Raw genomic sequence first — 25252 nt, 5'->3', positions numbered from 1 at the left:
CTCAAACTCCTGACCTCAGGTGATCCACCCACTTTGGCCTCCCAAATTTCTGGGATTACAGGCATGAGCCACTGTGCCCGGCCAAATTTGTATTTTTTTAAAGATGATGTCTGATTTTTTTAAAGGTGATTTTTTTAAAGATGAGTTCTCACTGTGTGGCCCAGATTGAGTTTAAACTCCTGAGCTCAAGCAATCCTCCTGCTTCAGCCTCCCAAAGTGCTGGGATCACAGGCATAAGTCACCATGCCCAGCCAGATCTCTACGTCGTAAACATCACAAAGGGCCTTTGGAGATCACTTGTCCTTGGTACCCATGAAGTCATGGTTCCTCTGTGTGCTTTATATGACATCACTAAGTGAATGGTAGCCCATACTACACCAGGTGCTGAAGGCTGAGATGGTGACAGCATGAGTGATAAGATGTTCTCTCCCCTTGCTCTTTCTGAAGATGACAAACTCCATCTTTTTTCTGAAGTCTTAATAAAGGTGGAAATCTTTTTTCTTCCCTTAATTTAAAAAAAATTATTTGTTTTTGTTTTATAGAATAGACTGAGAGTGGGCTTTTAAGAGTAAGAAGTTGATTTTATATTATATACAAACACTGCATAGTTAGACATTTATAAGTAGGTTGATGAATATTCAGTATACGATAGATACACAAGCAGTTTGGGTGTGAATATATTAAACTTATTGAAAAAATTTTTAAATGTGAGATTTTACATATTTCTGACTTTTTCAAAATTTGAGTTTAGAAGAAAGTTGAAATACAGCCCAGAGCAAATTTTCAGGTTGAGCTCTCTGTAGCCCTAGGTACTCCAAACCAAGTGTTTCAAGAGTCACCTGGAGTTGTGATAGTTGGCAGTTTAGGGGGCAAGAACCCTTGTACTCTATCTGCTCCTCCCCTCTCAACAGGGCAGTTGTATTTATTAAGCATCTGCACCATCCTTTGTTGAAGAAAGGGCTCCCCACCTAAGTTTGATAATCAATGGTCTACAAAAATAGCACTTTGATGAAATCTGATGTCCTGGGAGGGAGGAATTCAGAACAGAAATAGGAAACAGGTTCCATTTGACAGTTTATTTAATACGTTCAGAATGGAAGGTAGAGAAACAAGTATTGTAATCAAGATAATATCCATGTACAGAGGAATATCATGAACATGCAATATTTCTAAAATTGCAGTTTAACAAGAAATAAAAAAAGTACAAATGTTTCTCATTCAAGGTAATCCACATTTTGAAGATCTCATTTTACACAAAAAAGAGTAATTAGAACTATAAACAGGTCTTTATTTTATAATAAGCACTAACATAATTAATGTGCAGTTATGATTTTTAAAATTGGCAAACATGCAAAATTGCATTAAATAAGTTATGTCAGATAATTATCCTTTGTTTAATGTTTATTTACAGCTTGTAATTAATGTTTAATCATTTTGTTATCGGTGGTGGGAATCCAAGTTACACAGCATCAGAATATGTTATCAGCAGCAAATCCATACGGGTCTGCAACAACAATTCTTGTGTCCTCAGGAAAGAATCCGACTAAGGGGTGTAAGGCAGAAGAAGAGACCAAGGCAAGTTTTAGAGCAGGAGTGAAGGTTTATTGAAAAACTTTAGAGGAGGAATGAAAAGAAAGTAAAGTACACTTGAAAGAGGGCCAAGTGGGCATCTTAGAGGACAAGTGCCCCATTTGACCTTGGACGTAAGGTTTTACATGTTGGCCTACTTACAGCATCTTGCGTCCCTTTTCCCTTGATTCTTTCGTTGGAGACGGAGGCCTGTTAGCACTTTGGAGGTGAGCATGCGCAGGGTGTTTACTGGAGTTGTACGCATGCTCACCGGAGATGGTCTTCCCTTACCAGCTGAATGTCCTTAGGAGGTCACGTACCAGTTAAACTCCTCGATTTTGCCTCTTAATATGCATGCCTGAGCCCACTCTCCCACCTCCTTAGATCTCATCCGGAAGCTGCTGATCACCAGTTTTAGGTGTTTCTATCTATTGGGAAACTGCCTTTTCCTGGCACTGGCTGCAACCAGTTATTTCAGAGAGACAGTTTAACAACCGCTTGACATTCCCGGTTGGGGTAGGGGGCACCCTCTTTGCTCTGTTTATGCCTAAATAGCTACATACTGTAACCATTCATTTTTCAAGATACATTTAATTGAAAAGTAATGGAAATACAAAATAGGAAAAGTTATGGTCCCTGGCCTCAAGAAAATCCATCTAGTGGGGCTGAAAAGAAAACTTGCAAGTATCTTACAGCAAAGTGAGGTGAAGAGAGAAGATGATTCAGAGTTGGCATGGCTGGGGCAGGTTTCATGACAGAAAGAGACTTGAGCTGCTACTTGAAAGAAACACAAGACTTTGCAAATTGGGGTGGAAAGCTAAGGGATACTAGTCTGAAGGTTGATGTGAGCAAGAAATACAATGTGAGGAGCTGTTCACAAGAGAATGAGGGTTTCTAACAGGGAATAATGAGATAATTGATTGGAGCAAATTTTAGGATGAGGAGGTGAAGGAAATTTTCTTTTTTCGGGGGGCCAGGGAACAGGGTCCTGCTCTGTGGCCTAGGCTGGAGTTCAGTAGCAGGATCATGGCTCACTGCAGCATGGAACTCCTGGGCTCAAGTGATCCTCCCGCCTCAGCCTCCTGAGTAGCTGGGACTACAAGGTACATGCCACCACACCCTGGGATTTTATTTTTGAAACCAAAGTTCTCAGTTACCCCAAGGTGAAAGTAGGGTAACAATGTGTATTGCCTTTGGGGGTTCCTATGGAAGTCTCTCAAAGAGATGCTTCTACCCTCCCACCATGAGAGATTTTGATTTTTTCCTCTTTTGCTGTCCAGGTGACAATGTATATAGTATAATAAAGGATGTTACTACATGACATGTGCTGCACACCTGAGCCTTGTGGAGGCTGAAGAAAAGGAGGCTTCTGTAGAAAATAGGAACTCAGTGAGTGTTTTCAGATAGCTAGGTAATGCGTATGAAGAAGAAAACTTTGGGCCAGGCGCAGTGGCTCATGCCTGTAATTCCAACACTTTGGGAGGCCAAAGCTGGAGGATCACTTGAGGTCAGGAGTTTGAGACCAGCCTGGCCAACATGGCAAAACCCTATCTCTATTAAAAATACAAAAATTAGCCAGGCATAGTGGTGTGCGCCTGTAATCCCAGCTACTTGGGAGCCTGAGGCAGGAGAATTGCTTGAACACGGGAGGCAGATGTTGCAGTAACCTGAGATCGCTTCACTGCACTCCAGCCTGGATGGCAGAATGAGACTCTGTCTCAAAAAACAACAACAACAAAAAGAAAGTTTTGGTGGTGTGTTAAGTGGGAGAAACTGAAGGCAGGGAGATGTGAAGAGTTGACCGCAATTGTATAGGAATTGAAGAGGCAGAAAGAATATCTGATGATGGTAGAGAAGGTGAATGTCAGAAAAAGCGAAGTGGAGCAGACACTGTACTAAGAATAATCACCTTTCAAAGTAGGTATTGTTTCTATTTTACAAACAATAAAATCTAGAAATCAAATATAAATCCAAGTATATAGGTTTTAGTGAGAGAGTTGGGCTCTGAATTGAGGTCCGTCTGACTCTAAATTCCGCTAACACACTATAAATTTAATTTTGAGTTTCTAAGAGATGAACAGAAAAAGGGACAAAAGATGAATTTGCTTTTGAGGTTTGATGTATGGGTAGGTTGTCCAGCAAGCATCTGGAAAAGTGGCATTTGACTTTAGAGATGTTGGGCATAGATTATTAACAATTATTTGAACAGGGTGACAATGATAAGGATTCCAAGGAAGATCACTAAGAGTTGAAAAAGAAAGGAGAGAACAAAGGCTTGAACAACAATAATATTCCCAGGTTAGAAAAAAATGGGATCAATTATTGAAAAACCAGAAAAGGAGTAAAGTTATGAGAAATAGGAAGTGTAGCATCACCAAAAAAAAAAAAAAAAGAAAACATGGCCGGGCGCAGTGGCTCAAGCCTGTAATCCCAGCACTTTGGGAGGCTGAGACGGGCGGATCACGAGGTCAGGAGATCGAGACCATCCTGGCTAACCTGGTGAAACCCTGTCTCTACTAAAAAAAATACAAAACCAGCCGGGCGAGGTGGCGGGTGCCTGTAGTCCCAGCTACTCGGGAATGGCGTGAAGCCGGGAGGCGGAGCTTGCAGTGAGCTGAGATCCGGCCACTGCACTACAGCCTGGGCAACAGAGCGAGACTCCATCTCAAAAAAAAAAAAAAAAAAGGAAACACTTGTACTTAGGAAAAGATTGTCAAAGCTGTTGGATACTGCAGATGTCAAGGAGGCAGGTCTAATTTGCCAATTAGTTGGGGTCAGTAGTTTTATTTCAGAAGAGCATTACACAGGAGCCAATCTGTAATTAATTAAAAATCAAAATAGTAAAGATAAGGAAACAGATAATTTACTAAAATCTATAGACATTTCTTTTGAGATCATGAAAAAATGAAATGAGAGAGAAATTAGCACATGGTAGGTAGGTGGAAGAACAAGGCCTAGGGAGGGTTTCAATACTGGGCTTCTTTATAGCTTGGTAAGGAAAAGAGCCCATTGAAAGGGTAAAATATTGAAATGCAGGTAAAGAAAGGAAAATAAATTTATTAATGGAAAAAAGTTTTTAATTAAAAAAATAAAGAAAATAGGGCCGGGTGCGGTGGCTCATGCCTGTAATCCCAGCTCTTTGGGAGGCTGAGGCGAGTGGATCATGAGGTCAGGAGATCGAGACCATCCTGGCCAACATGATGAAAACCTGTCTCTACCAAAATTAAAAAAAAAAAAAAAAAAGTCGGGTGTGGTGGCAGGCACCTGTAGTCCTAGCTACTCGGGAGGCTGAGGCAGGGGAATCGCTTGAACCCAGGAGGTGGAGGTTGCAGTGAGCTGAGATTGCACCACTGAACTACAGCCTGGTGACAGAGCAAGACTACATCTCAATAAATAAATAAATAAATAAATAAAATAGCAGTAACACCTGTAATCAACCATAAAAATTATATAAAATAAGTTAAAGGCCATTCCTCCAATTTACAAACCCTTTCCTACTTTATCTCTACTGTTAATAGTTTGGTGCAAATCTTTTTCTTTTTCTGAGACAGAGTCTCGCTCTGTCGCCATGCTGGAGTACAGTGGCACGGTCTTGGCTCACTGCAACCTCCACCTCCTGGGTTCAAGCGATTCTCCTGCCTCAGCCTCCCAAGTAGCTGGGATTACAGGCACGCATCACCATGCCTGACTAATTTTTGTATTTTTAGTAGAGATGGGGGTTTCACCATGTTGGCCAGGCTGGTCTTGGCCTCCCAAAGTGCTGGGATTACAGGCGTGAGCCACAGAGCCTGGCCGGTGCAAATCTTTTTCAACATCTTCCTTTATTTAAAGAAGCATCACTCTTTTCTCTCACTCTCTCTTTCTCTGTATCTGTTCCTAAATAAACCTATTATTAAATAAAAATAAAATGGTGCCTCATATGTATGCATATATATTTATGTTTTCAAATTACTTTTTTTCATTATATCTATCACAGAGATCTTTCTAGGTTAGTATTTACACCCATATCAAATCCATCTAATTCATTTTAGCCGGTGTATAGTGTTCTTTTGCTTGGCTAGATCATAATTTGTATAGAAATTCCTTTTTTAAAAATTTATTTTTTATTTTGTAGCAAAGTGGGTTCTTACTATGTCTCAAACTCCTGGGCTCAAGTGATCCATCCCTCAGCCTCCCAAAGTGCTGGGATTGCAGGTGTGAGCCACCACATCTAGCCTCAATGTGTGTAGAAATTTCTTCATTGATGAACCTTTCTTGGTAGCTTAATTCTAAAAAGTGGATTGCTCCGTGTTGTGGGCTGACTAGTCCCCAAAGATATCCATACACTAAGCTTTAGAACCTGTGAATGTTACTTTATATGGCAAAAGGTATTTTGAAGATGTGATTATTAACTTAATCACCTCTACTGGATATTGAAATAGTAAGATTATCCTGGATCACCTGGGTGAGTCCTAAATGTAATCACAAGGCTATGTGATGGCAGAAGCTGAACAAAGCAGTGTCAGACAGACCAAAGATGCTTCATCTTTGGCTTTGAAAAGGCAGGAAGGTGACAAAAGCGAGGAAATACAAGTAGCTTCTAGAAGCTTGAAAAAACAAGGTAATAGATTCTCCCCTGGAGTCTCCAGAAGAAAATAGTCCTTCTGGTACCTTGGTTTTAGCCCCACAATACTCATTTTGGATTTCTGGCCTCCAGAATTATAAGAGATACATTTGTGCTGGTTTAGGTTACTGAGCCTGTGGTACTCCAATATGACTTTATCTGAACTTTATTACATCTGCAAAGACCCAATTTCCAAATAAGGTCATATTCGTAAGTATGAGGGTTAGGACATGAACATAAATTTTTGGGGGACACAATTCAATTCACACACCCATTTTCAAAAAGTCAATTCCATCTGTGAGTGGTTTTAAAATTTGATTTCTGGGAACCTACCATTTAATTCTGGAATTGTTACTGCCTCATTCCAAAGACAAAATTCTTACTGAATTTGAGATTTTGGAAGTCGTAGAAGAAATAGCTGAGCATGGGTGGATATTTTGGAAATAATCCTCATGGTATGGAGCTGAGAACACCCCAGTTATACATATGTAGCACATTATTTTATAAAGTTAGTAATTGAGCAAAACTAAACAACATATTTTTACACACACATATGCAGAATATGGGTATGTGATCTACGTATGACTATGCCCTAAAGAAAAGCAGCAAAGTGAGGGGAGATGGATGGCAGGGATGGCACAGGCAGGAGTACGAAAGATTCCGCGGTGTGGAGGGTTCGTGGGTGCGTATAATTATCCTCCATTATCTACATGTGTACTTATGCGTTCGTTAGCTATATTTTTGTGTGTATTAATATGCAACAAAACATCGTATGAGTTATGCTTTAATGTATAATTGTCTACATAACACAAAATTTAAAAGAAATGGCATACAGATAGTAGAAAACACGCTTTGAGAAAAAAGCGTCATGCACTAAGTCCAGAAATTGACATTGGAAAGAGGCACCAATTGTTTTCATCAAGCTGACTTTCCCAGGTGTTACTCGGAAAAGCTGACCGGTGATAGAGCACTGGGTCAACTCACGCTAATTATGAAACCGTGAGTAAAATAATCTGTGCTTCTATGTAACTCAAGTACCAACAAATCAGGAAGCTCACAGAGGGACGAAAAGCATTCCCAGAACCACACGCTGGTTCGCCACCTTGCCGGTGGAAAAACCCTTTTTTCGGAAATTCTTAGCGCAAAGACTTTGCCCTATTCCAAAATGGCTCCGGCGCCCACAACCTAAGCACAGCGCAGGTCCGGAAGTTACGCAACCCCAAGAGGTAGCACGCCCTTACCCGTAGGGAGCGTTTCCGCCATTTTTGAAAATTGGTAAGGTCCTGGTTTTAAGTGTAGTTGCCGACGCAATGGCAGCCTTTGCCGTGGAACCTCAGGGGCCCGCGTTAGGTGAGTGAAATACCGCTTTTCCTTGCTGGCACTGCCATCCCTGCTTTGGGCCTGGAGGCGGGCAAGACTGAAGGGCAGTCGTCAGGCTCTCGTCTGCTGGCTTCAGTCGCGGAGAGGGAACCCTTGGGTGCCCCCAAGTTTCTAGTTGGTCCCCTACTCGACGCATCGCCTCCATACTGCTACAGAAGTGGCGCCGGGAAGCTGTGGGCCTGGGAGGGTGAAGGAAAGGCCGTCGGGCGGTGACTGAGCTGTGTTTGTGCCCCCACACGCCAGCTACGCCAGACTGGCCCATACCTTAACCTCCTTCTAATACCCGAGACGCGATGCTAGTTGCTGGGTTCCCCGGTTCCCCGGAAGCCTACCTGGGAGGAACTGACCGCGGTACACGTGGGTGGGCGGTGCCCTGAAGTGCGTGGGTGCAGTCCACTGCTTCTTGATCACCTGTGCTTCTAGTTCCTGTTTTGACGACTCCTCTCTCCCGGGCTTTGCAAAAGGAATCTTGTTATTAATGGAAGCTTGAATCGTGCAACGTTTAATCAACCAGGTGGTTGGTAATCATTGAGATATTGGCCTTAATAGCAAGCTAGGAGTTCGCACGATATTTCCCGACTTTATCTGGGGAAAGTGACTCTTATGTATTGTAGGAGGTATTTTTCTCTAAGTCACGATCTGAATTTTTTAAAGATTCACTCCCATTATTTATTGCGGAGCCTCGTTGAAATATGTCGTCTTTGAAAAAAATCTACCTATTTAACAGCACGCGGATTCCTTTTTTTTTTTTTCCTGCTGAGTTTTGCGACTTGTGAGAACCGTCGAAAATTTTAGAGCGGAAAATAAACCGTCTTACTGTCATAGAGACTTACCTGAAAGTTAGGTAATAACTTTCTGAGCTTGGAAAAGAGAGCAAGTGTGATATATATATATATATATAGTGTAGAAAGAGTCTTTTTAGATTTGAAGGGTATGTAATGCTTGGCATGTTTGGTGTAAAATAAGTTCTTTTTGAGAATAGAGTGACTTGAACTGCTTTAGTAGGTCATAAAAAAACTAAATGCATAATGTCAATAATGCAGATACTCTGCATTAAAATTTATGTACAAATGTCGTCTTGGTATTTATTTTTAATATATTTTAGAGATCAGAAAACTCTTCATTTCCAGTTCCAAATTTTTCTGTTGAACAAAAACATTTTGGAGTGCGTATTTATTGGGGTTACAAATGTGAGTAAACCAATCCCTGTATATTGCCTTGCCAGAAATCTGACATTAGCCAGTATTAATGTACAAGTTCACATTTTGCAGATATTCCAGGTGCCCACTGGTGTAGTAAAACTAAGGGTTGACTTCAACAAACTGTACTAGCTGAGTACGAATCTTTTAGGAGCACAGAATATGAAATGGAATTGAGGACATGCAGCATTTTTTCCTTAAGTTTGCTTTAAGTGAAATTTAGTCTGAAGGGTGGTTAGTGACAGTCCTGATTAAGAGCCCATTTGTGCCCTCCTTGCTGCCTGGTGCTTTCTTTTTTCTTTTCCTTCCTTCTTCCCTCTCTCCCTCTTCCCTCCCTCCCTTCCTCTTTTTTGACACAGGGTCTCGCCCTGTCACCCGGGTTGGACTGGAGTGCAGTTGTGCAATCTGAGCCCACTGCAACCTCCACCTGCGCCTCCGGGCTCAAACAGTCCTCCCACCTCAGCCTCCTAGTGGCGTGTGCCACCACTCCCAGCTACTTTTTGTATTTTTGGTAGAGGCAAGGTTTCGCCGTTTTGTCCAGACTGGTCTGGAACTGAGCTTAAGCGATCCGCCCCCCTCGGCCTCCCAAAATCCTGGAATTACAGGCTTGAGGCTTCTACTGTGTCTGTGTGTGTCCAGATATATAACAACTTTTTTTAAGCCGATTCTTACTTTATTTTGCTAAAAATTTTTTTTTTCTTTTAGGGAGGGGAGTGAATGTATTGGATGTTACCAAAAACTTTGCATTTAATATGGTATTCTAAATATCTGTTAGGAATATGCCTTTGTTTAGACTTTTGGTTTGATTTTAGTGGATGTTCTTAGGAAATATTTCTGTAGTGCCATGTAACATAGTAACTAGCACTTTTAAAAATAATTGCAATGTAGTTAGAGTTTTTCACACCTTGTTTTAGCATCTGCTTTATCCATTTATTGAATTTTTTTTGTCTTTTATACACTTGTATAGTTAATATCTAGGCCTAGTATAATGGGAAATAAGAGGAAGAATAAAAGAGTTGGCAGCTTTTAGATATCAAGAAACAGATTTTTAAGGCTGTCTAGAAGTTAAGTAATAGTTAATAAAAAACATACAAATAACATAGCAAACATTTGACCTTTCTGGATGCCATGAGTCACACTCAGGCTTGTCAGCTAGTTGAAAATTATTTTCACAAGCAGAGATTGCAAATTCTACATTTATACTTTAACTACTCAGTTTTTGCTGTTATGAAATACTTGTAGAAAATAATAATTTGTATTTACTGAGCACTTAACTGTGTATCAGGTACCAGGTCAAGCTGTACTTGCTATAATTCTAACAAAAGCTCTGTTTCCCTTTTGCTGAAAGACCTTGAACGCATATCTTTGACTCCATAGCCCATCGTTTTCCTTATTCTGCTATTTTGCTCTGAAAATATAATTATATAGCTCACTCATCTTCATAAGGGAAATAATATCTATAGATTGTGAGGATTAATTTTGTATCAACAATTGTGAGAGGTTTCAGTTCTCTAAGTTGGCTTTATATTAGGGGGATATTTAGAGATGATTCTTTAGTTTTTTTTTTTTTTTAATAAAAAGGATGAGCTCTCACTGTGTTGCCCAGGCTGGTCTTGAACTCCTGAGCTCAAGTGATCCTCCTGCCTTGACCTCCCGTAGTGCTAGGATTTCAGGCTTGAGTCACCACGCCCAGCTGTGATTATTCTTGACTTAAACTAATGATTAAGAAAAAAGATACAAAAATAAGTTTTCTATTCTTTTCAACATGTTTCTGAGTTAGGGTGCTAGTTATCACTGTTATTTTGTAAGTGCTCTAATATATGCATGGTTACAGTTTTATCACAATAATGATGCACTTTTTATGGGGAAGAAAAAGAAACAATTTAGCAAGCTAAACCCATTGTGTTTGATATGCTAATACTTCGTATAAGTAGTGCAGCCTGTCCTTGTTTTCGGTTGTTATCATAGTCCAAACTGATTCGGAAATGGAAAGAAGTTATTACTGTGGTTTTTAAATTCCTGAAATAATGTAAACAAAAATAGCTGTCACGGATTATTATTGTGCTGCCAGGCATGGTGGCTTCACACCTTTAATCTCAGCACTTTGGGAGGCCAAGGCTGGTGGATCACCTGAGCTCAGGAGCTCCAGACCAGCCCGGGCAGCATGGTGAAACCCCATTTCTACAAAAAAATACAAAAATTAGCTGGGCGTGGTAGTGCAGGCCTGTAGACTCAGCTGCTGAGAGGCTGAGGAGGGAGGATCACTTGAGTCTAGGAGGTGGAGGTTACAGTGAACTGAGATTGCGCCACTGCACTCCAGCCTGGTGACAGAGCGAGACTCTGACTCAAAAAAAGAGTGACTACAAGATAACTTTACATTTTTCTAGAAATAATTTTTGTTGGCTTTTAAAATAATAAATTCAACTATAGTTCTATTATATCTAAAAGTTTTGATTAAACTTTCAAAATTATGCTAGATTCTTGCATGTATTTGTCGGATACTGTAACAGAAAAGTCTTTAATTTATATTTTGATTCATGTAGGATCTGAACCAATGATGCTGGGTTCACCCACATCTCCAAAGCCAGGAGTTAATGCCCAGTTCTTACCTGGATTTTTAATGGGGGATTTGCCAGCTCCGGTGACTCCACAACCTCGATCAATTAGTGGCCCTTCGGTAGGAGTAATGGAAATGAGATCACCTTTACTTGCAGGTAGGTGAATTGCTTAAAATAATGTTATAGACATGCTACATACAGGGATGTCCAATCTTTTGGCTTCCCTGGACCACATGGGAAGAAGAATTGACTTGGGCCACACATAAAATACAGTAACTCTAACAATAGCTGATGAGCTAAAAAAAAAAAATTGCAAAAAAAAAAAGTCTTACAATGTTTTAAGAAAGTTTAGCAATTTGTGTTGGACCACATTCAAGGCCATCCTGGGCTTCATGTGGTGTTCAAGCTATGGGTGGGACAAGCTTATGCTAGAATTTTAAAAAGTGTAATGGTGCAGCATTCACCCTCGTCAGTACATTCATTAATTTAAAAATAATTAAGCAATGTGTCTATTATGAAGCAAAGCTTTTATTTTAAGGCTCTTGGAATAGAGATGTAAGCAGTATAAGCTATAATTTCTAGAGCCACTAAAATGTATTCTGTGTTTTATTCATTCTAAGATGTCATTGAATTGGCTTTTAAGTACCACTAGCAAAAATAACCCTAAATATGACATAATGCTAAGATGCCATTTTTTGTAAAATTTCTGTTTTGGAGATGTCAGAGTGTGGTGAGGGGAGAGTGCCTCATAGAGTTGATGAAATACCATCATTTAGCTTCAACTGAATTAATTTAAAGTAATTCATCTTAAGATACAAGAATAGGAAATTATTGGTCGAAAGAAATGTAACTTGAAGATGTAGATATGAATTCTGCTTTTAGTCTTAGTGAATTGAGATTGTCACATATAGCGTGTTTGAGGAAAGGACTGACTTTGCAAACTAGGGGGAGGTTTTATATACAGAATTTGTGATTGTCAGGGTAAAGTATTGTAAATGCAGCCTGTATTTATTGCAGAACTCCTTTAGCAAAGAAATATTTTAAAAAATGACCTCAAAGTTTTGACTGAGTAGTGAGAATTAGCTACGGAAGTGGTTGAATTCTAATTGTGAGCTAATATCCTTTAGTAGTTGTTCAAATGAAAACTCTTTTTACCTTAATTGCCCTTTAAAGTATTTTTGCTTTAAAATGGTTTATTATTATTTAGGATTTATCAGGGAGAATTATAAATTATATTTGAAATAATTCATTTAACATTAAACATTAAATTTCAAATGTGTTTTATTATGGTAGCCAAAATATATTGATTGCTTATGAGCCTGGCAGTATGCTATTCCTTATTTTGTCAGTCTTAAAGGGTAGGTAACAGTATCCCCATTTTTAAAAAGAGGAAACTGAGGCTAAATGCAACAAATAATTTGCTGAAGCTCACTTGCTAGTGAGAGAGCACTATAAACCTCAGGTTATTCTTATTCCATAGACTGTGCTCTAAATAGCTCAAGCTGTACTGTCCAGGCTCAGACATTAGTCTTACCAATGGTCTGGGCTGCATCGCTATTTGTCATTTCATGTTCTCTGATCGAAAAAGACATCTTTATGTCACAGAAGTTGTTCCTTTTATTACGTCTTTATTAAGTACTTAAATATATTTCTACTGTGAGAAACATGAATGGGATCTACTTAATCTAGATAGTCAAACTCTACATTAGGGAATTATATTTATTCAGGAATCTACAGACTGGAGCTGTTTAGTACCTACTTTCAAGTGAGAAATGGGATCAAGTGTTGTATTTAAATGTTAAGCATTTTGTAGAGAGAGCAAAAGTTACATGTGTTTTCTGAAAACTAAGATTTTCATTAACTACTTGCTCTGAATCCTTTTGTTCAAAGTGCAGTCTGTGGATCAGCAGCATTGGCATCACCTGGGAGCTTGTTAGAACTGTATAATCTCAGGCTTCACCCTACACCTTCTGAATCAGAGTCTGAATTTTAACAAGGTCCCCAGGTGACTCTTCAGCTTATTAAAGTTTGAAAAGAACTAGGAGACAAGATTTTAAGTCAATATTTCAAAAATGTAAATTTTTAAAAATCTTACCAAAAAGATAGAAGAATCCTTTCTTTTCTCACCTTTTTTTTTTTTTTTTGTACACTGTAGGTGGGTCACCACCACAACCAGTTTTACCAGCTCATAAAGATAAAAGTGGCGCTCCACCAGTTAGAAGTATATATGATGACATTTCTAGCCCCGGACTTGGATCAACACCTTTAACTTCAAGAAGACAGGTAATATAAATACCATTTTGATCCACAGTGAACAACATCATGGTTTTATGTGACTATTCAGTGAGAGTCAGTACTTTGAAATGTTTCCCTGAGATCTATTTTAATGTAACTGTTGCACAGAATAAGCATTAAACACATTTGTCATACAATCTACTTAAATTGTTGATGATGAACTGTACTTAACAGCGTAGAACTCTTGATTTTCTCTCATAGGTAATTCTCAGGTTTTTATAGGTATGCCTTATCCACCTGCTCATACCTCCAACCTACTTAATATACATGTAGAATGTGATTATGGTTTAAATCATTCTGATTGTTTAAGAAGTTTAATATTTAAAAATTATGTGAAAGAATAAATGAAAATTCAGAGTTTCATCTAGATCTAGGGCACTTGTCAGCTGAGGTTAGTATGGACTTCTCTTTATTTTTTTCTGTTTTTTAAAGTCCCAACAGGGTCCTGCTCTGTTGCCCAGGCTAGAGTGCAGTGACACAGTCATAACTCTGCAGCCTTGAACTCCTGGGTTCAAACAATCCTCCTGCCTCAACTGTCCTATTGGGATATAGGCATGTGCTGCTATGCCTGGCTAATTGTATTATTTTTTGTAGAGATGAGGTCTTGCTGGCTTCAAGTGATCCTTGCGCCTTGACCTCTCAAAGCGCTAAATTTTAAGTGTGAGCCACTGTGCCTGGCCAACTTTTCTTTTAAGTGGAAAATTTAGTAGCTTCATAGACACAAGTGTTGTTTCCTATTATTATTGTGCTTAGTAGGACAATCATAAACAAAGTTTATCAGTTGATAAGTTCTTTGTATAAAGATATGTCTGCTGTTTGCTTTAGATATATGTTTTATGCCTTTCCCTAAATCGTATTTAGTGAAGTTAAGAGTTCAAGAATATTAGAAAGCATTTTTCAGTAGATTCGTGCTATTTATAGGCTTGATATATCTGGCATACTAGGCTTACTTGTCAAGTAAAGCAAAATTCATTCACTGTGGTAAACAGATTACTATTTTTTCCCAGCACTTCTAGACCTGCCTTCCTGTCCAACAGGAGCCACTAGCTAAGTGTGGCTATTTTTTTTTTTTTTTTTTTTGAGACGGAGTCTGGCTCTGTCACCCACACTGGAGTGCTGTGGCCGGATCTCGGCTCACTGCAAGCTCTGCCTCCCGGGTTCACACCATTCTCCTGCCTCAGCCTCCCGAGTAGCTGGGACTATAGGTGCCCGCCACCACGCCCAGCTAGTTTTTTTTGTATTTTTTAGTAAAGACGGGGTTTCACCGGGTTAGCCAGGATGGTCTCGATCTCCTGACCTCGTGATCCGCCCGTCTCGGCCTCCCAAAGTGCTGGGATTACAGGCTTGAGCCACCGCACCCGGCCAAGTGTGGCTATTGATACTAGAGATATAACTAGTCTCAATTGAGATATACTTTAAGTATAAAATACACACCAGAGTTTGAAGACTTAGAAAGAATGTAAAGTATCTTATTTTTTTATGTTGATTACATATTGAAATGAGAATGTTTTGGATATGTTCGGCTAAATAAACAATTACTAAATTTCACCTGTTTGTACTTTTTAAATGTACCTACTAGAAATGGTAAAATTACCTGTATGGCATTTATTGTTCCTAATGGACAGATATTCTGGTCTGGGATGGTTTTCTAAAGGTTGGTAAGTAAAGCTTATGTTTAGTTTGGTATGAAGGCTGGATGTGTTGGTGCACGCCTGTAATCCCAGCACTTTGGGAGGCTGAGGTGGGCGGATTGCTTGATTTTTATGTATTTTTATCATTTTTATTATTATTTTTTGAGACAGGGTCTTGCTCTATCAGCCAGACTAGAGTGGAGTGGAATGCTCATGCCCCACGGTAGCCTTGACCTCCTGGGCTCGAGTGATCCTTTCACCTCTGCTCCTTAGTAGCAGGGACTACACACGTGCACCACCGTGCCTGGCTAATTTTTGTACTTTTGTAGAGATGGGATTTGTCCTGTTGCCCAGGCTGGTCTTGAACTCCTGAGCTCAAGTAATCCACCTTCCTTGGCCTCCCAAAGTGCTGGGATTACAAGTGTGAGCCACTGTGCTGGGCTTTGGGCAGATCGCTTGAGCCCATGAGTTTGAGATCAGCCTGGGCTACATGGCGAAACTCTGTGTCTACTAAAAATACAAAAAAAAAAAAAAAAGGGCTGGGTGTGGTGGTGTGTACCTGTAGTCCCAGCTACTCAGAAAGCTGAGGTGGGATGATTACTTGAGCCTGGGAAGCTCAGGCTACAATGGGCTGTGATTGTGTTACTGCACTCAACCTGCACGACAGAATGAGACCCTGTCTCAAAAATAAATAAAATAATAAAAATTTAAAAATTGTTTGTTACAAGAACCACTGGCTTCTAAATTTGTGCAAGTTTTCATTACTTCTCTGATGATATAGGCAAAGGCTTGCAGATATTGCTGTATTCAAAATGCTTGAAAGACTCACGGGTCATAATTTATAGAGAATGTTTTTGATTTGAAAGTTGGTAAGAGTATCATTGCTAGATTAGAGCCCAAATTAGTTATGCCCCCTGGAATTTGCTCAACCTTTTTCTAATCATGAAAGAATTGGCATTAATAATTGAAGAATACATTTTATATCTCTCCCAACATTCTCTCAGCATTTACTTCTGGTTGCTAGATGAAGCTATTTGAGATTTCCTTAGTTTAATTAGAATCTGTTTTTAAAAATCTTTATTGAGTTCTAGGTAGAGTCTGTTCTCATTGATTGATTGAATATCGTCTTTGTTTTAGAAGGATTTTTAACTGTTTTAGTCCTTAATTATATTTAAAGGGACTAAAATGGGTAATTTACCAGTTTTGGAACGTTCTACTGGTAGTGGTAGGGATATGCTGTCTATTATTGTGTAGACTGATTTGAATCTATAGTATTTCATGGTTTCTAAGTATCTGTTGAAATCATATTCTGTCACCCTTCTGATTTTCTGTATGAACTTGATCATTTTAAAAATTACCATTATCTCTGTTATTTCAAATATTGTACATTAGAAACTAAAAACAGGCCGGGCGTTGTGGCTCAAGCCTGTAATCCCAGCACTTTGGGAGGCCGAGACGGGTGGATCACGAGGTCAGGAGATCGAGACCATCCTGGCTAACACGGTGAAACCCCGTCTCTACTAAAAATACAAAAAAACTACCCGGGCGAGGTGGTGGGCGCCTGTAGTCCCAGCTACTTGGGAGGCTGAGGCAGGAGAATGGCGTGAACCCGGGAGGCGGAGCTTGCAGTGAGCTGAGATCCGGCCACTGCACTCCAGTCCGGCCGACAGAGCAAGACTCCGTCTCAAAAAAAAAAAAAAAGAAACTAAAAACAAATAGTTACCATGTCACCTTTTATGGAAGATAACGTCTTTTTTTTTTTTTTAACATGACTTTTCTTATTTTAACAAATACTAAGGGGTCTAGTATATTTTAGGTTAATACTGTTTAACTTACGGAAAAAAAGAGTGCCTTTGTACTTTGAGCTAATTAGAGGCATCTCCAGCACCTGATAAAAATTCAGTTTTCTGTTGAATGAAGGCTTTTAATGCTTACTGTATTTGTGTTTTGCATTTTTACCATAACACTTTCTTCTGTTTTTGCGTAGCCAAACATTTCAGTAATGCAGAGTCCTCTTGTTGGAGTTACATCTACTCCTGGAACAGGTAAGTGATTTTTTCTTTCTTTCTTTCTTTTTTTTTTTTTTTTTTTTTTTTTTTTTTTAAAGACAGGGTCTGGCTCTGCTACTCATGCTAGAGTGCAGTGGTGTAATCATGGAGTAAACAGCTCTAACACCAAAGACTTCTCTCTTCGTTGAATGAAGATAATATGTTTGTTGGTAATTGCCAAAATTTTTTGTTTTATATTTCAAACCTGGAGATTTTCTGAAATCTCTATAACTTCTTTCAGGAAGGAAATACTTTGTGTATTGATTCTTTTCTAAATCAGATCACCCCAAAGGCATGATGGGGTGAATATTCAGAATGTCTTTTTAAGAAATTGTATACTTAATAGATGTTTGAAGTGTCTCCTTAGTTATTAAAATTTGTCAATAAAAAAGCCATTGCAATTGGGATGAAAAGGAATAGTTAAGACACTGAATAATAAAGGTGTTTTGAGAGATGTTAATGCATAGTTATAAATCTAAATGCTGTTGAATAGAAGCAACCACTGATTATATGCCTAGTTTTTCTTTAAGATTAATGGCTTTTTAATCATCATTATCCTTAGCACAGTTCTTCATATGTAGTCATATGCGTATAATCCCATCAAATGTTTATTCAGCAAATATTTGAGCACCTAACTGTACTCTGGGAAATAGTAGACAAAATAGATACTCCCTACCTTTATGGAACTTACATTTATTTGCAGAATTTACATTTATAAACAAGTAAATTATAAAGTTTGTTAGAAGGTATTGCATTTTGTGGAGGAAAAAAGTTAAGCAGCAAAATGGGGAAAGGTGGGGACTTAGAGTTTTAAATAGGGTAATGTATTAGTTTTCTATTGCTGCCGTAAACAAACTACCACAAACATAAAAGTGGCTTAAATAATACAAATTCATTATCTTTCATTTCTGGAGGTCAGAAGTTTGAAATGGGTCTTGGTGGGCTAAAATCTAGACATTGGTAGTGCTGTGTTCATTTATGGAGGTTCTAGACAATAATCTGTGTTTTTTTTTTTTTTTTTTTTGAGACAGAGTCTCGCTCTGCCCCCAGGCTGGAGTGCAGTGGCCGGATCTCAGCTCACTGCAAGCTCCGCCTCCCGGGTTCACGCCATTCTCCTGCCTCAGCCTCCCGAGTAGCTGGGACTACAGGCGCCCGCCACCTCGCCCAGCTAATTTTTTTGTATTTTTAGTAGAGACGGGGTTTCACCGTGTTAGCCAGGATGGTTTCAATCTCCTGACCTCGTGATTCGCCCGTCTCGGCCTCCCAAAGTGCTGGGATTACAGGCTTGAGCCACTGCGCCCGGCCTTTTTTTTTTTTTTTTTGAGATGGAGTCTTGCTCTGTCACCCAGGTTAGAGTGCAGTGGCACGATCTCGGCTCACTGCAACCTCTGCCTCCTGGGTTCAAGCGATTCTCCTGCCTCAGCTTCCCGAGTAGCTGAGATTACAGGCACCCACCACTGTTCCCGCTAATTTTGTGTGTGTGTGTGTGTGTGTGTATTTTTAGTAGAGATGGGATTTCACCATATTGGCTAGGCTGGTCTTGAACTCCTGACCTTGTGATCCACCTGCCTTGGCCTCCCAAAGTGCTGGGATTACAGGCCTGAACCACTGCATCTGGCCAGCAATAATCTATTTTCTTGCCTTTTCCATTTCTGGAGGCTGCTTACCTTTCTTGCTTGTGGTTCCCTTCCTCCCTCTTCACAATCAGCAACTTTGTAACTCTCTGACCTTTCTTCTGTAGTCACATTGCCCTCTCTTAAAGACCCCTGTGAATACATTGGGCCCTTCTAGGTAATCTAGGATAATCTTTGTATTTTAAGGTCAGTTGATTAGCAGCCTTAATTTCACCTGCAACCTTAATTCCCCTTTGCCGTGTATGTAACATTCACAGGTTCCAGGGATTCGATCATGGACATCATTTGGGGACCTACCCAAGATTATTCCACCTACCACTGATAGTTAGGGGACAAACTTTACTCAAAAGTCTGTAAGTGAGGGAAGTAGGGAATAGTATTCTAGATGGAGGTAACAGCAAACACAAAGGTCCTGAGGTGGGAGTGTGTCTGGGGTGTTCAAGGAAGAATAAGGGGACAGTGTGACTGAAATGGAGTAAGTGAGGGGGAGAATAGTAGAAAATGAGGTCAGAGAGGAGAGGTAATGGGGGCAGATGTATTACAGGGCCTTGTAGGTTATTGTCACAATTGGTCTTTACCCAGAAAAGGTGGAAGACAATAAGGACGAAACTGTTGCTGGATACAACTAGTTTGGGAGTAAAAATTAGCCTAGAAGCAAGGAGACAAGTTAAGAGGCTACTTGTAGCAATCTAGATGAGAGATGATAGTGATAGAAAAAGAAGGCAGGCAAGAAGGAAAAGAATACAGTAACAGAAAGATGGAACATTAGAAACAATAGCAAGACAGTAGATTTTAAACTAAGAAATCAGGCATGTGCCTGTAGTTCCAGCTACTCAGAAGGCTGAGGCAGGAGGATTGCTTGAACCCAGGAATTCGAGGTTGCAGTGAGCTGATTTTGTCACTGCACTCCAGCCTGGGTGACGGAGCAAGACCCTATCTCTAAAAAAAAGTAAATAAAAAAAAAAAAAAAAAAGCAAAACTAACCAAATTAACAATTATGTAAAATGTATTAAACACTCTGGTTAAGGCAGATGTTGTCAGAATAGATAACAAAAGGAACACCCAATACAAATTGGATCCTTTGAATCCTGCGAGTCTGAATTTCTTCAGGCAGTCTGTGAGCACTCATTGGCCGTGTCTTTAAAGTCTACATTTCTAGTAACAGGTTGTTCAAGGAAACTCAGTCATTTTCTATCACGATGCTCAGAATTCTTCCAGCCTCTACCGACTGCCTGATTTCTAAAGCCATTTCCACATTTTTAGCTGTGTGTTAACAGCAGCACCTGACTTGTCCCAACAATCTGTACTAGTTTGCTGTAGTTGCCATAAGAAATTACTACAAACTTAGTGGTTTAAAACAACATGTATTATTTTCTAGTTTCTAGAGATCAGATATCTGGGCCGTTGCTTAGAGCTCAGGTGTCAGCAGGGCTGTGTTTCTCTCTGGAGGCCTTGGGTGTGAATCTGTTTCCAGGCTCCTTCAGGTTGTTGGCAGAATTTAGTTCCGTGCGGTTATAGGAATGAATGAGGTTCCTCTCCTTGCTGACTGTTACCTTAAGGTTCTTAACTTCTAGAGTCTGCCCTCACTCCTTGCTTGGCTCATGGCTCTCCATCTTCCATCTTCAGATATCAAACATCTAGAATGTCACCCTAATCTTTTCAGCTACATAACTGAGGTTGAATATCTAGGAAAATTAGTTCTGAACAGCCTTAAGCTGATCAAACTGTAACAAATAGGTGGATGATGATGCTTTGTTACACACAGAAATAGTGACTATTCAGTTATTTGAATCATGCCAGGTACCACTGGCTCACGTCTGTAATCCTGAGGCAGGCGGATCACTTGAGTCCAGGAGTTTTGAGACCAGCCCGGGCAACATAGTGAGATGCCTGTCTGTACAAAAAAATTAAAAAATAAGCCTGGCATGGTGGCACACACCTGTAGTCCCAGCTACCTCGGAGGCTGGGGTTAAGAAGAGCACTTGAGCCTGGGAAGTCGAGGCTGTAGTGAGCAGTGATCACACCACTGCATTCCAACCTGGGTGACAAGAGTGAGACCTTGTTTCAAATAAAATAATGGAGTCCGTAAGTGATTCCAGGGACGTTGAAAATCCAAAAACAGGGCTGGATGTGGCATGATGGCACATGCCTATAATTCCAGTACTGTGGGAGGTCAAGGTGGGAAGACTGTTTGAGCCTGGGAGTTTGAGGCTGCAGGCAGCTATGATTGCACCACTGTACTCCAGCCTGGGTGACAGCGAGACCTCAAAAAAAAAAAACACAAAAAAACCCCACAAAAACACATAAAGTTAAGTAATGTTTTACATTTTAGCAGCTCTCTTAGTTGACTGAAAATCATACATTTTAATTTTCTTAACTGTTGTCAAGTGGAAAAGCACAGGATTAATGTTAATATCTTTTTGTTAACTTATTTTTTTTCTAATATAGTGACTTCTGTGAGGTTTTGTAATTGTGGAAACTATATATGAAAATACAAGAGCTGTGATAGGAAAAATAGCTATCCTGAATTGGCCACTGGGAGCCACTGCTGCTTCTACTTTGAGTTTAAGGAATTTGCATATAGAAAGTCTTAATAGGACATAAGTTAACAAGAATATTTTTGAAAAGATGACAAGGTGTGGAGACCTATCATCCATGGCCAATGATAGGCAAGAAATAGGAAAAGAGAATTGATAAGAAAATTGAGGGGAAAACCTAGTTTTTCATTTAGAGCTTTTTTTTCTTTTTTTCTTTCTTTTTTTTTTTTTTAGCTCCTGTATTTAGTGTTAAGTGAAGTTTTTTTGGATGATTAGTAAATCTTAGCCTTCTGAGATTGGCAACTTTTATAAAGAGATGTCATGGGATATAATGGCATGACTGCCATTTTATGCTTAGGGTTTTTTTGCATCCAATAAGGAGGTTGATGTGTTTTTGTTTTTTCTTTTAAACATTCTGTAACTGATGTTAAGATCTTTTTTAGAATATTATTTCTGGTGCAGGCAAACATTGGTCATAAGTCAAAATAGGAAATCTGGATTAAAGAATATAAGAAACTCTTAGTCATGGTATATTACTGCCCCTGGTAAAGAACATTGAATGTGTTGGCTCTGCTTGCTCCATCCTCATCCCTCGATATTTTTCTCTGCTGCTATTGAAGTTTTCTTCTGCTTTTCTTCTTCCTTTATATTTTTTATTAATTTTTTTCTTGAGAAGTCCTTTCACTTGTATATTAGCTCTCTTCCAAAATGGTAGGTCACTAGTTAATTAACTAGAATCGTTATTTGTGTTAGCATATTGTTAACAGGTTAAGTGTAATATTAAGTGATAGTAGCATTTTATGGCTGCTTTTGTTGATGCAAGGACCTCAGAGTTTTGATAGTGTTCCTGGAAGTGGGGACCAAAAGTGACTCTTCGTTTTTTGGTTTGGGTTAGGTACTCCTTACATGTGCTCCTTTTAAAGTTCTCTCTGCTTGGCTCTCTTCTGTCTTTATTACTTGATTATGAACTCTTTCAGGATAGAGACTTCCTGTGTCTTCAGTGTTTACCCATCTCAGAGCTGGGTACAAAGGGCCTAACATTAATCCTCTGCTTTTCCACTTGACAACAGTTAAGAAGATTAAAATGTATGCTTTTCAGTCAACTAATAGAGCTGCTAAAATGTAAAACATTACTTAACGTTATGTTTTTGCATTTCTTTCTTTATTATTTTTTTTGAGAAAAGATCTCGCTGTCACCCAGGCTGGAGTGCAGTGGTGCAATCATAGGTCCCTGCAGCCTTTAACTCCCAGGCTCAAGCAGTCCTCCCACCTTGACCTCCCATAGTACTGGAATTTTAGGCATGTGCCACCATGCCATACCCAGCCCTTTGTACATGTTTGTTGACTGAATATATTGATGGATTTAAGCTGTAGAGAGTTGAATGGTGGCCTCCATACAATATGTCCACATCCTAATCACTGGAACCTGTGACTGTTAACTTATATGATTGCATTAAGGATTTTCAGAGGGGAGACTCTGAAGGAGAGTCTAAAGAGTTAGGGAGGGAAGAGGAGGGAATCCTGGATTGCCTGGATGGCTCCTAAACCCAATCACAAGGGTCCTTGTGGGTACGAGGCGGAAAGAAATTTGAAACAGAAGAGGAAGAGAAACATATAGAGGAGAGAGAAGGTGATGTTCATAAGGGGACAGAGATTAGAGTGTTGTTTCCAAAGCATGCCGTAAGTCACCAGAAGATGGAGGAAGCAAGCAGTGGATCCTTCCTTAGAGTCTCCAGCAGGCATGCCACCTTGCCAACAACATAATTTTGGACTTCAGGCCTCCAGAACTTGTGAGAGAATAAATTTCTGTTTTAATCTATCCAGTTTGTGGTAATTTGTTACAGCAGCCACAGGTAACTAATATATGTAAATATTGTTTCGAGACAATGACGTTCCAACACCAGTACCTACTACCAAATAAGAGGATTGGAGTATTTGCATCCAACTTGGCAAGGCATTTTTCTTTAATAATACTGAATAAACACTGTCCTTATTCTAGACTATGTAGCTTCTTATTGCTGCTGAACCATATTATCACAAATTAATGGCTTAAAACAACACGAATGTATTGTGTTACAGTTGGGGAGATCAGAAGTCTGAAGTAGGCCTCAGTGGACTAAAATCAAGATGTTAGCAGGACTGCATTTCTTTCTGGAGGCTCTAGAGTATAATTTTTTTTTCTTTTCCAACTTCTGGAGGCCGCCCACATTCTTTGACTTGTGTCCCCCTACCATCTTCAGAGGCAGCAGTGTTTCTACATCATTGTTTTCCTTTCCTCTTCCCCTTTTAAAGACATTGTTGGTTATATTGGGCCTTTTTGGATAATCTAGGATAATCTTATTTTTGATAGTCACCAAAATTTTATTTACTCTCATGTCAAATTATGCTACCATTGAGTGGTCTCTAGTTACGGTGGTGGCAATATTTATGTTTTAGTCAAAATAATAAATTCAGATAGTTTTAGAAAATTAAATAGAGCTTACTGTAATCCCAGCACTTTGGGAGGCCAAGGCGGGTGGGTCGCCTGAGGTCAGGAGTTGAAGATCAGCTTGGCCAACATGGTGAAACCCCATCTCTACTAAAACTACAAAAAATTAACCAGGCATGGTGGTGGGCGCCTGTAATCCCAGCCACTCAGGAGGCTGAGGCAGGAGAATCGCTTGAACTGGGGAGGTGGAAGTGGCAGTGAGCCAAGATTGCACCACTGAACTCCAGCCTGGGCAACAAGAGCAAAACTCTATCTCAGAAAAAAAAGAAAAAAAAAAAAAAGAAAGAAAATTAAATAGAACTTAAATACTTATAACAAAATGCAATAATCTTTAACCTTATTTTGAACTAGCCACTCCAGATCTTAGAGCTATTCTTTTTGGAATTTACTTTCATGTTCAAATGAGATGCTAGATTAGTTTACTCTTGCCGTTATAACAAATTACCACAAATGTAGTGACTTAAAACACTTTACATTCATTCTCTTAGAGTTTTGGAAGTCAGAAATCCAAAATCAGTTTCACTGGGCTAAAGTCAAGGTGTTGATAGGATTGCCTCTGGAGATTCTATGAACAATCAGCTTCCTTGTTTTTTTTTAGCATCTAGTTGGATTCTTGTTTATGCCTTTTTCCTCCATCTTCAAAGCATATCATTCTAATCCCTGCTTCCATAATCACATAACCTTCTCCGAAGTAAAATCTCCTTGTACTTCCCTCTTGTAAGGTTACTTGTGGTTACACATAGGGCCCACCTGGATAATCTCCCCATCTCAGGATCTGTAATCACATCTGCAAGATCCCTTTTACCACATAGATAGCATTTGCAGATTTCAGGGATTAGGATTTTGTTCTCTTGGAGGGTTGTTATTTAGCCAGCCACATATCATCATATTGCTAATTCTTAATTTTCAGCTTTTAATTTTGCTGTATTTCTCTTAAAGTAATTGAAGATACTATATTTTCCCCTCATATTATCTGAATATAGTTACATCTAACTTTATTCCTTTGTCAGTGTTTGAATTGTGACTATGTAAATACTGCTCAGTGCTGAACCAATTAATATGATTATTCTTTCTGTAAAACTCTTGATTCTCCAATAGCTAATAATTGTATTTTTTTCTATGTGCCATTTGTTCCCTTTATTTTAAGCAAACATTCTGTTGCTATGGTATACACCTATTTTAGCACACTCATTTTTCAAGCACATTTTTCTTTGTTTTAAACTGAGAATTTCTCTCTCCTAGCCTCTGTCTTGATTTCTTGTTTTGGCATGGTGTATGACTATCATCCTAGGACTTGCAAGTTTCTAGCG

General features: G+C 39.4%; 1 protein-coding gene across 2 annotated transcripts in view; it reads left to right on the top strand.

Annotated features, from left to right (window-relative positions):
- The first annotated feature begins 379 nt into the window (after positions 1-379).
- The window catches only part of NUP35 (nucleoporin 35), a 44438-nt gene continuing 19565 nt past the window's right edge, over positions 380-25252 (top strand). Inside the window, exons 1-4 of one of the 2 annotated variants that reach the window (XM_033230939.1) lie at positions 380-485; positions 11295-11465; positions 13465-13592; positions 17223-17280. In XM_033230939.1, coding sequence (XP_033086830.1) covers positions 11306-11465; positions 13465-13592; positions 17223-17280 — 346 coding nt within the window. In that variant the 5' untranslated portion in view covers positions 380-485; positions 11295-11305. Of the gene's footprint in view, positions 486-7383; positions 7523-11294; positions 11466-13464; positions 13593-17222; positions 17281-25252 lie in introns of those variants that run through there. The other variant, XM_033230938.1, reaches the window with a different exon arrangement.

This window comes from Trachypithecus francoisi, unplaced genomic scaffold (genome assembly GCF_009764315.1).
Source record: "Trachypithecus francoisi isolate TF-2019V2 unplaced genomic scaffold, Tfra_2.0 Lachesis_group13, whole genome shotgun sequence".
NCBI classification, from domain to species: Eukaryota; Metazoa; Chordata; class Mammalia; order Primates; family Cercopithecidae; genus Trachypithecus; species Trachypithecus francoisi.
The sequence above is the reverse complement of the archived record's forward strand: the minus strand, read 5'-3'. Positions and strand labels throughout refer to the sequence as shown.